Source organism: Strix aluco, chromosome 4, assembly GCF_031877795.1.
Source record: "Strix aluco isolate bStrAlu1 chromosome 4, bStrAlu1.hap1, whole genome shotgun sequence".
NCBI classification, from domain to species: Eukaryota; Metazoa; Chordata; class Aves; order Strigiformes; family Strigidae; genus Strix; species Strix aluco.
In genome coordinates this window covers 113,216,756-113,231,710 of record NC_133934.1, presented here as the reverse complement: position 1 = coordinate 113,231,710, position 14,955 = coordinate 113,216,756, and the positions used below count along the sequence as shown (strand labels likewise).

The following is a 14,955-nucleotide window of genomic DNA, read 5'->3' as shown; positions in this document are numbered from 1 at the left end:
ATTCACCCCCTACTGCAAGCTTCCCAAATACTACATGAAGACAGAATTTTGTTGGTTTGTTGCTCTGTTACAGGAAATATCCTGAGGGTTTCTACAGTGAATATATATAAAAAACAGACCAAATAATGATCAGAAAGAACTAGGTGAATTTTTTGGGGAAAAAAACCCTTTCTTATTCATCTTCCTTCTAGCCAGAATTCCTACAAGAAGCTAACCTAATTATGGCCAAGTTAAACTACGTGGAAGGTGATTACAAAGAAGCTCTAAACACATATGCCAGGGTTGGAGTTGATGACTTGCCACTAGCTGCAGTGCCACCATATAGGCTACGGATGATTGCTGAAGCATATTCTACTAAGGGTAAGATTGGTCTTTCCAGTGGAAATAGTTTTAAAAAAGTTAATTTATAACTTGTCTGAAGTTAAAGAATTTTTTAGTGTGCATATCATCAACACAGTGGTGGAGTACCACAGTAGATAAATAAGAGCATGTCTTGGCTCCTTTAAATTGTTCAGAGTTTGTGCTAGGTTGTGATGACTTTTACCTCAATTAATATTCTGTGCTGTCACCCAATCAAATTTTTTGATGAGTGTATTTAAAAGTCCTTCCATATGTAAATGTTACAGTAACTGTGGCTAGATACTAGAAGTATTATTACTATTGCTGAAAGTTAAGTGTTACAAAAGTAGTGCAGTTTTGCAGTTGCTGTGGACAGAGTTGGAGAACCTTGATTCACCATGATGCTTTTTACTGAATGTTAAAATGCTCAACCTGAGTTAAATTATTTAACAAAATTACTACTTAATTGAGAAAAATAGTAATAACATGATAAAATGACTTAAAGCAGTGCATTTCTTGTGCAGTTTTAGTTTTGAATTTTTCTTACCTGAGTATCTTTTTTAAAAAAATTCAGGAAATGAAGTTAATTAAAAAAAATTTTTTACTAGTCTAGTATAGTGAGAATTGTAATGCTGGCCTTGTGTCTTAAGGTGGCAGTGCCACTTCAGTTTAGAAAACTCTTTAATAGACTGTAAGCTGGGTCAGTGTGTTGAGGAAAGTAGCAGTTTGTATGCTGTAGATTTATTAGAATTTACTGTGTCTAAATGTTTGCTTTGGTCTGCTCTGTTTAAGCTTGGGTTTGGTGCCCTTATGTACTTTTTGTTATGGCAAGAGGGGTGTCAAAGTCAGCAAACACAATTTATGAGAGACTTCAATAGCATTCACTGACAACTGGTCAAGGATTGTTTCTAACATTAGTCTTGAAAGAGAGTGACTGTTTTCCACCAACACAGTCTTCTAGTAAACGTTAGACAAGCATGAGTCATTCTCTATAGAGATGTCAAGGAAATAAGAGAACTAACTGGTAGCAGAGACAAAAGGATGCTTCGAAATCTGGGCAATACTTAGATGAAAAGTGGGAAGGGAATAGTACATTGGGAGTTCTTATATATATTACATCCATCCAGTTCTCTCATACATCATAGATGTGGGCTTTTTGGCAATGTCTGGTATGGGTAGACTTCCACTCAGCTTTGTGGTTTTTGGTTGTGTTTTTTTTCTTTTTAAATCTATGAGGATGTCTGTTGAATTTGTCATGTTCTTTCCATGAAAATGCAATGTTGGACTTGATCAACTTCAAGTACCTGAATTTACTTATATGTCCAATGAAGCCCAGTAATTTAATTGAATCTTTTCCCAGAGCTCAACTCTTCTGGGTTGGGTTTATTTGACCTTGTAAGGATATATAACAGTTGAAACAAAGGCATCAATTTTGCAGAAAGGATTAGTATTATTAATTTTACTTAATGTAAAAACAATTTGTTAAAAAAGAGTAAAATGTGTATCTTTTCTACCCTGGAATGTTTTTTAGGGTCAGCTTATTGAAAAAAAAGAGAGAAGAAAAACAGCTTTCTGTCTTCTGCCTAGATATGGTGGGGGTTTTTTGCTTCTGATTTCAAGTTTATACTTAAACATTGAAATCTGTCATATCAAGCCTGATCTAATTTGATCAGACTTCATTAGTTTGGTCACTTCTACTGGGTGACTGGCTACCAGTTTACCCAAGCAAACTATTGGGGTTTTGTTGTTGTTCTGTTCATGTTTAGAATCTTTTTTGCTACTGTGTTTCCAGTTTGAATGGAAGATTAATAAAATTTAATATCCCTTCTTCCCATGGCAGCAGGCTGCAAGAATATTGTCTTCTGTGTGTTCTAGAATGAGGTAGAAGTCACAGCCCAGTCTTAAATTTAGTATTCAATGTCTAGATAAGTTTAGAGTAATTGACAGCTAAATAGCATATGTTTCTACCCAATAAGGTATAGTTAATTCTCACTATCTTCCCCTTTCCTCCTGAAATTTCTTCTTTCTCCTTGTAAGAGTGGATTATAAAACTTTTCAGTCTGAATTCAGAGTCTCTTCACAGGTGATTGAGGCTTGTAGGTATCACCCAACTAAATACAAGTTATTCTTACAGGGATTTTGTGCTACACTGGGGTTTGTATTTCTGCTTTCAAGTTCAAAGATAACCTAATTATATAAAATTAAAGCTCTTCTGAGTATTTAGATTTTATTTCTTTGGCAGTCATGAACACAGCACCATGTTATTAAGCAATGAGGGACTGTCTGTGCTGCCTGTTTGCAAGCATCAGCCCGACTGCACTGTTCAGTGCGGCAACCTGCACAGAGACAATTAAAAGATATCCGTTTTAGTTGCCCCATTTCAATCCAGTTTGGGGCAAATCCAGTTCCAGTGGATTTGCAGTGTTGTATGCTATTGTGTAGTGGTCTGATACTGATGTACTTACCTCTGACAAAGGCATAGGGCAGATAACTAATGGTAGTTTTTAATTCCCTTAAATTTTTTTTCCGTATTTAAGATGGCACCACCTCCAAGTGCTTACCTTCTCACTCTGGGGTTTCATTCTGTAACCTCAGAGGTGATAGACTGAGTGGGGTGCTTGAGTTGACATGTTTTTTCTTCTACAGTTGTTACAGGGTACTTAAATGAGCATGTTGTGCTGTAACCCTAAGCAGTTAACAGTTCACAACCATCCCTTAGAAATGACCTGCTTTCCATATGTCCCATCTTACTCTTGCTTGTGGAACACATGAAGTATGTCATTCTGTTCTTCACAGCGAATGAACATTCAGCATGTGTGTATGGATGCAACGAAGTGCAAAAATGGGTCCAAGGTCAGGTTCAAGCTAAATTTTGCTGGAGTTTTGTCTACTGATGGCTAGAGAAAGAAGGGGTAGAGGAACAGCAGTAGTGACAATTGCGGGGAGAGAAAATAGAATCAGAACATGGCAGGGGAAGTGAGATCCCCAAACACTTGCTTGACTTGTGGAGGGGTGTGTGTGTGTATTTATGTATGTGGATGCGCACATACATAAATATATGTCTGTATGTATTTATATTGTTAGAAAGTAAGATGTGACAAAAATAAAATGAGGAAAATTCTTACTGCCTCTTCAGACTCTCCAGAGTGGGTGTGTCTGAATGCATTATCCATCAAGGTTGTTTGTAAACCTCACTGCAAAATGTTCATTAAGTTACAATAGTCTTCATTACAATAGACCAGAACATGAAATTAGTGTCTTTGCACCCCTGCAGTCTTCAACTTGGAATAAGTCTGTCATTAAACCAAAGCACTAAAGCCATATACTGCCTGCAGTGCGCTCACAGAGGGGGTCCTCAAATTTTTTATTACATAAATGAATTAAATGCATATATATCTCTAATAAAAAGAACGCTTTTAAGTCTCTGTGCTGCTTATAGCTTTAGCTGAGGACAGCATATTTAGAAGAATATAAGTGAGAGGCATAAATGGAATGAAAGTACGTCAAGCAAAGGATTGAAAGGCTCTCAAACCCAACAAGGAAGATTAAATGATTCTTATTCTTTTCTTGGAAATGTCTAGTCAGTGAACTGCTGCTTCAAATCTTCCAAAGAAAGCTTCTCCATAGATTGTCAAAATGCAACATTGTAAAATTTCAGCAAAATTAAAAAAAAAAAAAGGTATCAAATTACCTTTGAAATCTTTTCCATTTCCTTTATATGCAGCTTTTTGCCAGCCTGTGATGTGTGGGGAATCACAGGGCCTCAGTGGCCGAGCAGTGCTGGAAAGTGGTTGCTGTCTGTTGCTCCTCCTAGGGAAAATGTTCAAAATTGTTAGTGTAGTGATAAAGGAACCGCTGTACATAGGCAGTTGTTCATAATGGTGAGCAAAAAAAAGTGCTTTGGAAAGAAGTTTAAGGAACAGGACAAGTTGTTTGGATTTGTGTTTTTTTTCTGGCTTCTGGCAACAAAAGCCACTGCTAATACTGAGGTCTTACGCCTTATCTTGACTAGAAGATGATGCAAAAGCAGTCTGATGAAAAGTTATCTGCTGCTGTGTCCAATAAAACAGCAGAGAGTGGACTAGCCATGTGAATATGCATGAGGCAAAGTCTCAGAAACTTGATTAGCATAGGTCAGGACTCAGCACTGTTAAGATATCCCTCATGCAAAAGTTACAAGGCAGTAACTACTACACAGTACACTGAATGTAGTGTAATTCTAATATTTTCCTGCCTTTATTCACCATTTCCTCAAATTGACAAGTTAAAAATGGAAGTGTAGTGGAGGACAGTCATCTTTTATGTGGTTAACTTTGTGGACAGGCATACTTTTATGACCTTACACTGATTTTTATTTATTTATTTATTTATTTATTTATTTTTTAAGTGTGCCCATAGAATAGAGTTCTGGATTAGATCTGGTGTTTACTTTAAGAAAAGAACTGATTTTGATGTTGTGCTTCTAAGTGACAACTCTGTATGTGTATGTAGAAGGTGTTGTGTGAGAGAGAGTATTAATAAAATAATAGAATATACAGAATTTTCTTAGATTCAAAGACTTGAAGAAATTGAGTGGGGCAATTTTTAAATGTCATATAAAACACAGAAATGAAAAGATGGAGTTTTTCAAATCAACGGGCCACTTAGTATTTGCAAAAACATGAGAATACTTATTTGGATCTGTTGGTTAGTTTTTCCCCATCTGCTTGTAATTACATATGACATGAAAGTGGAGGAGAAGCATCTGATAAAACAGTTTTCTGTAGTGAAATGTTTATAGTTTGAGGTGCCAGCTTATTTCAAGAGGGTGTGATGAGGGAAAGGAAAATGGGCATAAAAGAAGGACATTGTTGAGGAGATGGGCTGGTTTGCATGACTGTTGTGGCAAAGTGTTATCCTCAAAGTAGGTGTATGAATGTTGCTGGAGCCAGCTCCCTGAAGCTCTTGCCTTTCCTTCTTTTCTAGTAGCACTTAAGATAATATGTTACAGGAGCGGGTCATACCTTTAATATGAAGTTTTAAGAAGCAGTACAGAAAAAAGCAGGTTTTTTTTTTCTTGTGCTGCAAATGTAGTTTGGGCATTGGTACCGGTTATTAGAGCTGTCTTATGCAGCAAGAGCAAAGCTAAGAAATAAGGCTAGGCAGGGGGAGGAGGAGGGAAGGACAGTCTTGAGTTTGTGGTGGGAAGTCTTGGCTCAAAGTAAAATGTAGAGGGGTTCTGCACGTTTCTGGCTGTATTACATACTTGATATTTAAGTAACTGCTTAGGAATGACTACCTTCTAATAAGTAGAGCAGGTTCCCTTGTTCTAAGAGGTTAATTTTGTCTCTTCAATATCCATTTGTTTACTTTCTTCACTAGATCAGTTTAGTTGGCAATGTTCAATTCTGAGACTGAGGAAAATCTTAACTTATGAAGAACTGAAATAAGACAAGTTTTGTATCCATAAAGTAGTAGTTAAAGACTGTATATGTCTGATTTTTTTTTGTTCCTTTTTCACATTAGGCTTGTGTAGCTAGCTCTAGCTTTTCCTACTCCCTTCTCTTACAAGACCAACCAGAAAAAAATCTGTATATGCTGTTACCATACAGAAGCATATATTTAGAATCCACTTTAATAATGGCTGAAGCTAATATTCTCCTAGGGATATAGCCTCTGGGAACAGGACAATTAAGTTTCTGCAAGTTTTCAACAGTATATGAATGAGGTAATATACTGGAAAGCACACATAGGCATTATTCAAATACTATGCATGGCAATCTCTCCTATGTTTCTAAGCAATTTTTGTTTGCTTATGGAAGCAAGATGAGATGCATGCACAGTGGGATATCAAGGTGTTCATTTGGGGAGGTGCAAATTGTCAGTAACTCTGAAATAATAAGTATATATTTAACTAGGAAATAAGTTTATTGAAATCTTAGGTAATGTGATTCTGATACCGCTGCATAAGTCAAAATACGTAATTGAAAGGTGAATTTATAATACTTGACATTACAAATTAGTGAATCTTTCTACAAATGCTTATAGATGAACATAGCAATTTACAGATCTGACATTTCTTGAAGTCTGCAATTTTGTAAACTTGATTTTAGTAAAGAAATTGTGTTTATATTTACTATGGTGTATAGATTAGTAACCTACTCAAGGTATCTGTCAAGATGGCTGTGTTGTATTACAATAACAAATTCTTGTTAAGTATGTGAAGGATGTTGTCTGTAAGTTAGACTGTGACATTACAGGATTGTAGCTTTATTGCTGCAGGCCGTTTTATGTCTCATATTGCCTGTTCAAATAACTGTGTTTATATTTAGATGATGTATGTTGAGTAAGGTGAGACTGTCTTTACTGCTGGTGACCCACATTCAAATTTAATGTTGCATTTACCAAGTTAAATGATTGGCTATTAATTAGTTCTATTTACAGAAACATGGAAATACTCATTAGGTTCAGTGGAAGTGTCAGGTGCATGTGAATTGCTACTCTGCAGTTAGCAAAAGATGCTGCACTTAACTTTAATCATATACGATTGTAATGAGATCTTGTGCACAGCTAGCCTGTGTCAGCAGACACCAAGCAGCTCTTCATGGAAGAATGTTAAATGAAAGCTGTTTTAGTTATTATGCCAGGGATCTCTAGCCTCATTAGGCAACGGGTCAAGAACTAAACTTAAGTTCCTTCCTCTGCTTTGCTGTGCAAACATTGCAACCCCGTCAGCAAGCAGTTTGCAGACTGCAGCTAGGACGCCTGTGCCATAGATACTTCAAACTTTGTCGTTAAAGCTTGTCTTTCCCCAGTCTATTTTTATGACTTCTGCCCTGCTGGAGCAGGGACTGGGGGGAACCCAGGAGTTTGTTCTGCTTTCCTTAGTGCTGCTTTTAGCTCTGGTATTTGAAATCCAAACACTGAATGAAAATAATATGCTGCTTATTAAAATAGACTTCTTTAGGACTTGAGCGTTTTGGTTTTTCTTGTTCTTAGGTTCTTCCAGATCTTTAGAATTTCCTCAGAATCTTTCCTTTGGCAGAATGAGGAGAGGAAGAAAATGTTGGGCCAAAATTAAAAATTAGTGATTCTGGCCTTTTTTCTGAGGCCACAGGAAGAACCAGTGTCACAGTGGAGCCTGGTCCTTTTTCCTCAGAGATGCTTGTAAAAGCAATCCTGACAATGTACAGCAAAACAGTGTAAATTCCATGGTTAAACGATCTCATTTTTCCTGAGCAAACATCTTCTTTGATGACCACTCCGTATACTGGTGTGCAGCTCTTCTGCTTTGGGGAGAGTTCATCAGAGAGAAATTCACTCACTCCAGGATCTACAACAGTTATCAGTCCTTTTCCAGCTTTTATCTCTAGTTTGAACTTTTCAGCCCCTCTAGAAGTTGCTTGTCTGTCAAAGGGCTGTACTGTAAAGCAAGAATTGGCTGGCACATGGTTCTTAAGAAACAAATACATACGTGAAAATACTGATCTCTTCTGTTTAAAAATATTGTAAGAGTCTATTTTTTACTTTAAAGAAAATACAAAGATTTGAATGTTATTACATGTAGATGAAAAGTGTGATGAATCGTTTCACAACAGTTATCTCAGATGATGTTACAAGAAATCCCCAAATATTGTTATAGTTTTATTGTCTGCTTGGATTATTAAGTAGGTGTTCACTTCAGAAGAGTGTTCCTGTTTGTTTTTCTTCTCTCTTTTTAACTTGGAGAAACTTGAAGATGCTTAGAAGCACTAGCATAATTATGGCAGTAGAGTTGTGCTAATGAAATGACATTGCAGTATGAGCATACGTGATAAAATGTTGTCTTCAACTCTGGAAAGTTGTGCTTATGTTGCTCTGGGTGTCATCTAGAATGGAATTTAATTCTCTGTAAGTAGTCTGTGTTTAAAAGAGTGGCTAGTCAGAGCAGCTTCCCTTAAATTCAAGTATGCTGGGAGAAGGGGGTGTTGTCCTTCCTTCTGATGCCTTTTCTGGAAAGTCACTTGGGTATGAAACTAGCCATAGAAGAGATCCTGCATCCTGACAGTTGGAGACTTTTTTCCCCTGTGTCTTGGCGTGGGGGGCACAGGCAAGACAAGGTAGTTGAAAAATCAGAGAAATTAATTGTTTGTGTTTTCTTAGATTGTCTGAAGAAATAGGCAATTCCCAAGACAGTGTCTCTGCAGTAACTGTGAAAGTAAGAGGTAGTTTATTATAAATATATTTCCCTACTCTATTCTTGCTTTTCCTCCTTTCCTTTATAATAATTACTTTACAAATACCAGTAGGGAATTGAAGAGGAAAAAAATTCATGCTTTGCTTTCTAAAAAAATTCTCTGCAACCAAGTCACAACCTTTGATTTGAGGACTTCTAGAAATAAGTCCTTCCCTTCAGTGAGATTAGCAGTGTTTTTTCTAAGCTCAGAAATAAACTGTGGGAGTTCCTTGGTAGCAGTAAGTCAGATTGTTTCAGTTCCTCTTTTAGAATTACTAATAAATGTTTGCCATAGTCTATATAATTTTTTGTTTTAACTATGTAAGTTAAATATGAAGTTTCTTTAAAGGAGATGAAAGGGGTTTTTGTGTTTACAGCATTTGAAACACCAGTGTTGCTTTACATATCATATAGGAAAGCGTAAGTGCTGTATACTCAAATACACTTGGATTTTATGTGTTCGTTGAAGGATAACAGGAAGCAAACCCAGAAATCTTTATCTATTGATATGACTCTTTCTCTCTTGCAAAAGCATGTTTATTTACTTAAGTATAAAATAGTCTTTCACTGTTTTTCCTCAGTCCTTTGACAGTAAATAAAGCATGGAGTCCATTATTATTTGTGGTCTCTAAAACTTATACAGACATGGTACTGTCTGGCATCATGGAAGATCCTCAGATATACAGTGTAGTAAATGTGATAGGCTTTTCTCAGCCTTGTGTTTTGGGTTTTTTTTTAATGGTCTCAGTAGTGGTCTGGATGGTAGGAGTACTTGGTAAAGATCTGAGATGTGCTGTGGATTCGCTTTTGACCTTATAATAATCTTTGGTTTACTCTGTGTAATGAAATGGCAGTGTTAGCTAATCGGTTCTCCCACAGAACTGATAAGTCTGATTTTTTTTTTTTTAAGTTTTTTGTAAATGAAAAGTAATTACTGCCATTGTCCTTAACACAAAATGGTTGGTTATCAAAGAATAAGCAAATCTATTGCACGGGGGCTTCTTAAAAATTGTTAGTTTGTTACTTATTCTTAATGAGACGTTCTCTTTTTTGGGTAGTGGTCAATGTGTGGGGGGGCTGATCTGCTCTTGCATTTGTGAAAAATGAAATGGTTTACTTGACAACCTTGGCCACCAATTTGAGACCATAGACACGCTTGGAATAAGTGATAAAACTATTGTTTGCTTTCTGAATCTTTCACAAAATACAGATAATTTATGAAGTTTTTGAAAATTTAAAGAAAACCTTTGCTAGTTATCATGTAATTTAAATATCAGACATACTCTTTTCTTGTCCAAATACTGTTTGTTGCTGTTCTGCAATTTTGACAAGCAATTTTAGAGTTACTTTGCAAAACATGTAAGCTTAACTAGTACAGACTCGTATTCATTTCACCTCTTCTCACTTTCTTTTCCCTCAGGAGTCATCTTGCTTGATATCAGGACTAGATATGTATGAGATAAGTGTCTTCCCAAAATAAAACTGACCCAGTTTGTTGGGAGCTTTTGCTGAAGGTGATTTTGACTGGAAGGACTTCAACTTAAAAGCCATGAATATCAAAGTCAACTTGTGATACCAATGGATGTGATATTCTTGAATGCAGAATAAAACAAAATAACCAATAGAAGTTAAATAAACCAACAGCTATGATCTTTACAACCAGTGCAGTAATATTTTGTAGCAGTAACATGTAGCTCTTTTCCAAATATCTCAAAGCAGTTTATGAACCGTTAAAGAAATTCCTGCCTTTTGAGGGAGAATAGCAGAGATTCCTGCCTGGCAGGTGTGGAAACTAGCACAAAGGACAGAACTGACTTGTCTGAATATATGCAGAAGTCTTCAGCAGATAATTTAGGGCGATACGTATTTCTCTGGAATTCATGTGTTTCTTAGTTCTGTATGTTACCAATTGCTTGTTCTTTTTTCAAGGGCCTAATATAGTAATGCCTATTATAATTAACTTTTTGTTGCTTCTCAGTATTCTTATGAAGAAGTGGGCAGTATCTTGTGTGGTGGTTATAGCCATGTTGCTGTTTATATCTGTTTAAAATAAAATAATACTTTTATGTACTTTAATACATTATTTCTTAAATTTCATCTGTATTTAAGAAAAAAATTAAATGAGTAGTCTGGAGGGACTCTAATTTTAACCTGTTACAGAAATAATAATTTATTCAGGGTTTTTCTTCTAGTTGGTATGTTTTCATTTTTAATACAGTATTGAATTGTAACTATTCCTTGTGTCATCAAAGCAAATGGTGTCCAAACCATCCTGTTAAGTGGTCATTTCAGAATAGTTCTCCAAATGAACTTCCTGCTGAAAAGCATTGCATGCTTAAAATATATATACTTTCCTGCATTGTGATAAGCATCTGGGAAAGATACAGTGAATAAGTTGTATAATAAAGTTACTCTAAGAAATTGTGTTATATACTTCATCAAAGGACACTTAGAATTACTTAAAGTTTCTGGTAGAGCACTGAGGTGCTTTAATATCTTAAAGAATATTCTCAGCTAAAATGAGAGAATGTTCTTAGAGTGAGTTTTTCAGATTAAAAAGATTATAGTCGTGGCATAAAGTATAAAAATAGAAATAATAAATCCAAGTCAAATCTACAAATAGCCAGTTGAGTAATATGTTTCATGTAGTGGAGGATTACTGTGGGGCACTGGCTGTTCATGTCATGGGAGAGAAGGGGTGGGGAGGAGTGATCCGCTTATCAACTATCTGGTGCTTTCAGTCATTTGACATTTTTATTGCAGCTCATTTATTGTATTTTATGGTCACCTCTAAGTCTGAGTTTGACGGTGTTTGTGTAGGACACTGCAAACTTTCTATCCAGCATGAACCTTACATTTAGATCTTAGAGAATCCATTCAAGCCTACTGCAGTAGCAGGATAACTGACCTTTTTCAATAGTTTTTGAAAAGTATGTTGAATTTTATTTTGTCTTTAGCAGAGTAGTTAGTACTGAAGTCAGAATTTTGCCTTAACTGGATGTATAGCTAGCAAATAGAACTGTAGGATATATGTTGTTTATAATAGTAAAAGGGTGGATCGGAGGGTAAAGGTGACCAACAAACTGATACAGACTTAAGGCATCCTCTCAAGCCAGAAATATGGCTTGATTTTTTTTTAATTTTTAAATTATTTTTATATTATTTTTATTGTTTATTATTTTTTATACAGATGAGTTATACTTCTACAGAGAGATATTGAAACTTAATAGATGTTTTAAAAGAAAACAAGTATTGTATGGTTTTGAGTTTATCAATGAATAAACTCCAGATTCCATGGCTGTGTCTTCCCAAGTAGTAAGAAAACTATCGTAAATCCAATGAAACATACTGTCCCCACCTTACAGTATTGATGGACAGAAATTCTTTGATAAACTGTTCTCCAAACTGGGGTTTTGTACTACCTGTCAGTCTACAGACTGCCCAGTATATACCTATGTGTTTTGGTTTTGTTTTTAGTTTCTCCAGAAATGGATTCTGAAAGCCTTGGATGATGAATTGAGAATATGGTCATTTAAATTGTGAATTATGTTAATGTGGGAGCAGTTGAAGGCACTTTAGGATCAGCATTTACTGCTGACAACCTGGAAGAATAACCTGAAATAAATCTTTTAAGAACATGTGGAAAGTGCTACACTTCAAATACAAATAATTATTCAAATAAATTTAAGATGGAGTAACTGATGAGGCAGTTGTCTTGCAGAATATCTGGTGATATGTTGCAGATCATAAACAGAAGAGAATTTTTTTAGTAATATGTAAGGGAAAGCACAAAAGTTCTGCTGATTTGGGTTTGGTTTTTTGTTTGTGTGTCATTTTTTTTTTTTTTAAAGGTATCCTATATCAAAAACAGGAAGTCTTTCATCTCTGCTCAGTGCTATTGAGGCTCAAGTGGAGCCATGTATCCAGTTTTGGCACACTGAGTCAAGATAGAGGTAACCAGTTAGAGATGGTCCAGAGGAGATAAAAATTATTAGCTGTCAAGGAAGCATGAAAAGAGAAATGAGTGAAAATCATAATTCTTTGTTGCAAGCATTCTCTCTCTAGATAAACATTGAAAAAACATTTTGTAAAGAAAGGAATAATCTCTCTTTGAAGAAGACTAGGAGTAATTAATCTAGGGAGGGAGATCTAGGCATTAGGAAAAAATACTAATTATGAGAACAGTTGAGCTCTATAATAATTTGTATATGAAGGCCAAGGCATCCCTATTGTCAGAGGCTTTTCAGAACAGGTTAGACAAGTGTCTGGGGTTGCTTGATTCCTCCGTCAGATAAATGGATTAGTATTCTTGAGGTCCTTTCTAGATGTTTTCTCTAATTATCGTGTAAATAACTCTAATAGAAGTGGCTTGTGTAGGAGATAGTGTTATAAGAGTTGTTGGATTTTTGTTTTAGATGAGCAAAGACTTTTTCCTTCAAAGCACCAGATAATGTATTTGTTGGATAAGTCTGAGAGGAAAAGACTTCTGTGCATCGATGAGAGCGAGCTACGTCTTACTAAATTTACATACAAAAATTACACTTCCTAACCCCTTATTTTTTTGAAAATGTATTTGGCTTTATAGGTGCTTCTGCCTTGCACAGTTACTAAGTTTAGCATTACCTTGAGTGCCCTTCTTCACCCTGCCTTGGTTTCTGTGACCACTCTGGAAAAGTGAAGATGTATTCAGTAATTTAAAACTGGTATAGAAAGACCCGAGGCACTTTTGTGGTAGACTGTCATAATGTCTTTTAAATCAAAATTGCTTTAAAAACATTGCTGCTTCTGGTTTTATAATTATTGAGGAGTCACTATTATTTATAGATTTATTAGTGTCTGTATCAGAGGACCATACCGTCATAAGTTTTTGGTTTTGTTTTTTTTCTTTGTTTCTTCTTCTGACCAAAGGGACTTAGCCTGGACTATATTTAGGTATAGCATTATATGACATTAGTTTTTAATGCTTCATTTGAATTTTTTTTCTTTTTTTTCCTCCCAGGTCTCTGTCTTGAGAAGTTGCCAATTTCTTCTTCTGCTAGCAACCTCCACGTGGACCGTGAACAAGAAATTGTTACATGCTATGAGAAGGCTGGGGATATTGCTCTTCTGTACCTTCAGGAGATAGAAAGAGTAAGCTGGGATGATTTTCTTAATTGAAGAATTGCGGGTATCATCTTTCATTGATGTGGTGTTACCAACATTTGGATAACTCAACTAAAAGATGTCTAATATTTGTTTTCTTAGGACTTTAGTGCACACTTACAATTGGACAATAAATTAGTGTGCCTTAATGGATGTCTGGTAGCTGTCATCCTGACTGTTCTCTCATTCTGATCTCTTAGAAAATACTGCTAGTAGTCTGAAGAGGGACAGAGCTCCTCTGAACTACTGTGTGTATTCAAGATGCTGATCTGTGGCCTGTTGTTACCCTGTGGAGTTCATTTATGAACGTGGGATTATGGTGTTCTTCAAACACACGTGTCAGAATATGTACATTGTGTGTATATACTTGCTGGCTTTTCAGATAATTCTTGAAAAGAATTCAATTCAAAATGAAGCTGTAAAGATTGAAAATTGATCTTGTTGATATTTATTTGGGGCCAATAACTTAACTGCTCTTAAATCCTCTTTATAAAACTACTTGAAGGTAAAATGCTGAAATAACATTGTACCTGTCAGCAAGACACTTGATGTATCAGGGGGGTGTCCAGAATACTAATTGAAAGTGTGTTTGCTTCAACTAATAGGCACAATCCTGGGACAATGAAAAAATCATCAGATATGATGAACAGATAAATATACAATTTTAAAATATAGATGAACTTCAGATAAATCTTAATAGTTCTATAAATCGGATCAGGACAATGTTCTTCTACTTGAAGGCCCATTTGTCATTTTATCTTATTAATATATTACTCACTGTATGTATGAAACTACAGTTACTGTTAAAATCTGAGGTACTAGATATGCAGGAGACCTGGTTTTTATTGATGAAAGTTGATATATCTGAGCTTCTTAGTGTTAGACAAAATATAACCTACAAACAGCTCTGCAGAATATTAGGCAAGTTACTGGTTTCCCCCCCCCCGCCCCGTTTTGTAAATTATGGATTATGAATTATGGAAAGTTAAAGTTAGACTCTTCATTTGTAAAGTGTAATGCTTCATGATTTAAAAGCTTCAGACTTTATCTGAATTTAAAGGCATACATAGGCTCTTTTATTTCCTCCTTTTGTTTTCATTTACACCTTTAACCTTGTCTTGTTTCTTACCACTTAACAGAAACCCTTCAAGTGTTATGAATATATGAACGCTTTTTTTTAAAGAAAAGAAAATTTGTGATACCCTTTGTTTCTAAGAGTTACACACTGTTGCATTTTATTTACTTTGAGCTATGCCTGGACAAAATACAATACACTTGTG

At 35.6% G+C, this 14,955-nt stretch overlaps 1 protein-coding gene across 8 annotated transcripts in view; it reads left to right on the top strand.

Moving 5' to 3' along the window:
* Positions 1 to 14,955, top strand: part of TTC7B (tetratricopeptide repeat domain 7B) — a 146,552-nt gene that overhangs the window by 22,908 nt on the left and 108,689 nt on the right. For 6 of the 8 annotated variants that reach the window (XR_012623327.1, XM_074824931.1, XM_074824930.1 and 3 more), the window contains exons 3-4: positions 192 to 360; positions 13,533 to 13,663. Coding sequence is in view for 7 of the 8 variants with exons in the window: in XM_074824931.1 (XP_074681032.1) it covers positions 192 to 360; positions 13,533 to 13,663 (300 nt within the window). In the remaining variant the exon portion in view is untranslated. The remainder of the gene's footprint in view (positions 1 to 191; positions 361 to 13,532; positions 13,664 to 14,955) is intronic. The other 2 variants (XM_074824932.1, XM_074824933.1) reach the window with 2 other exon arrangements.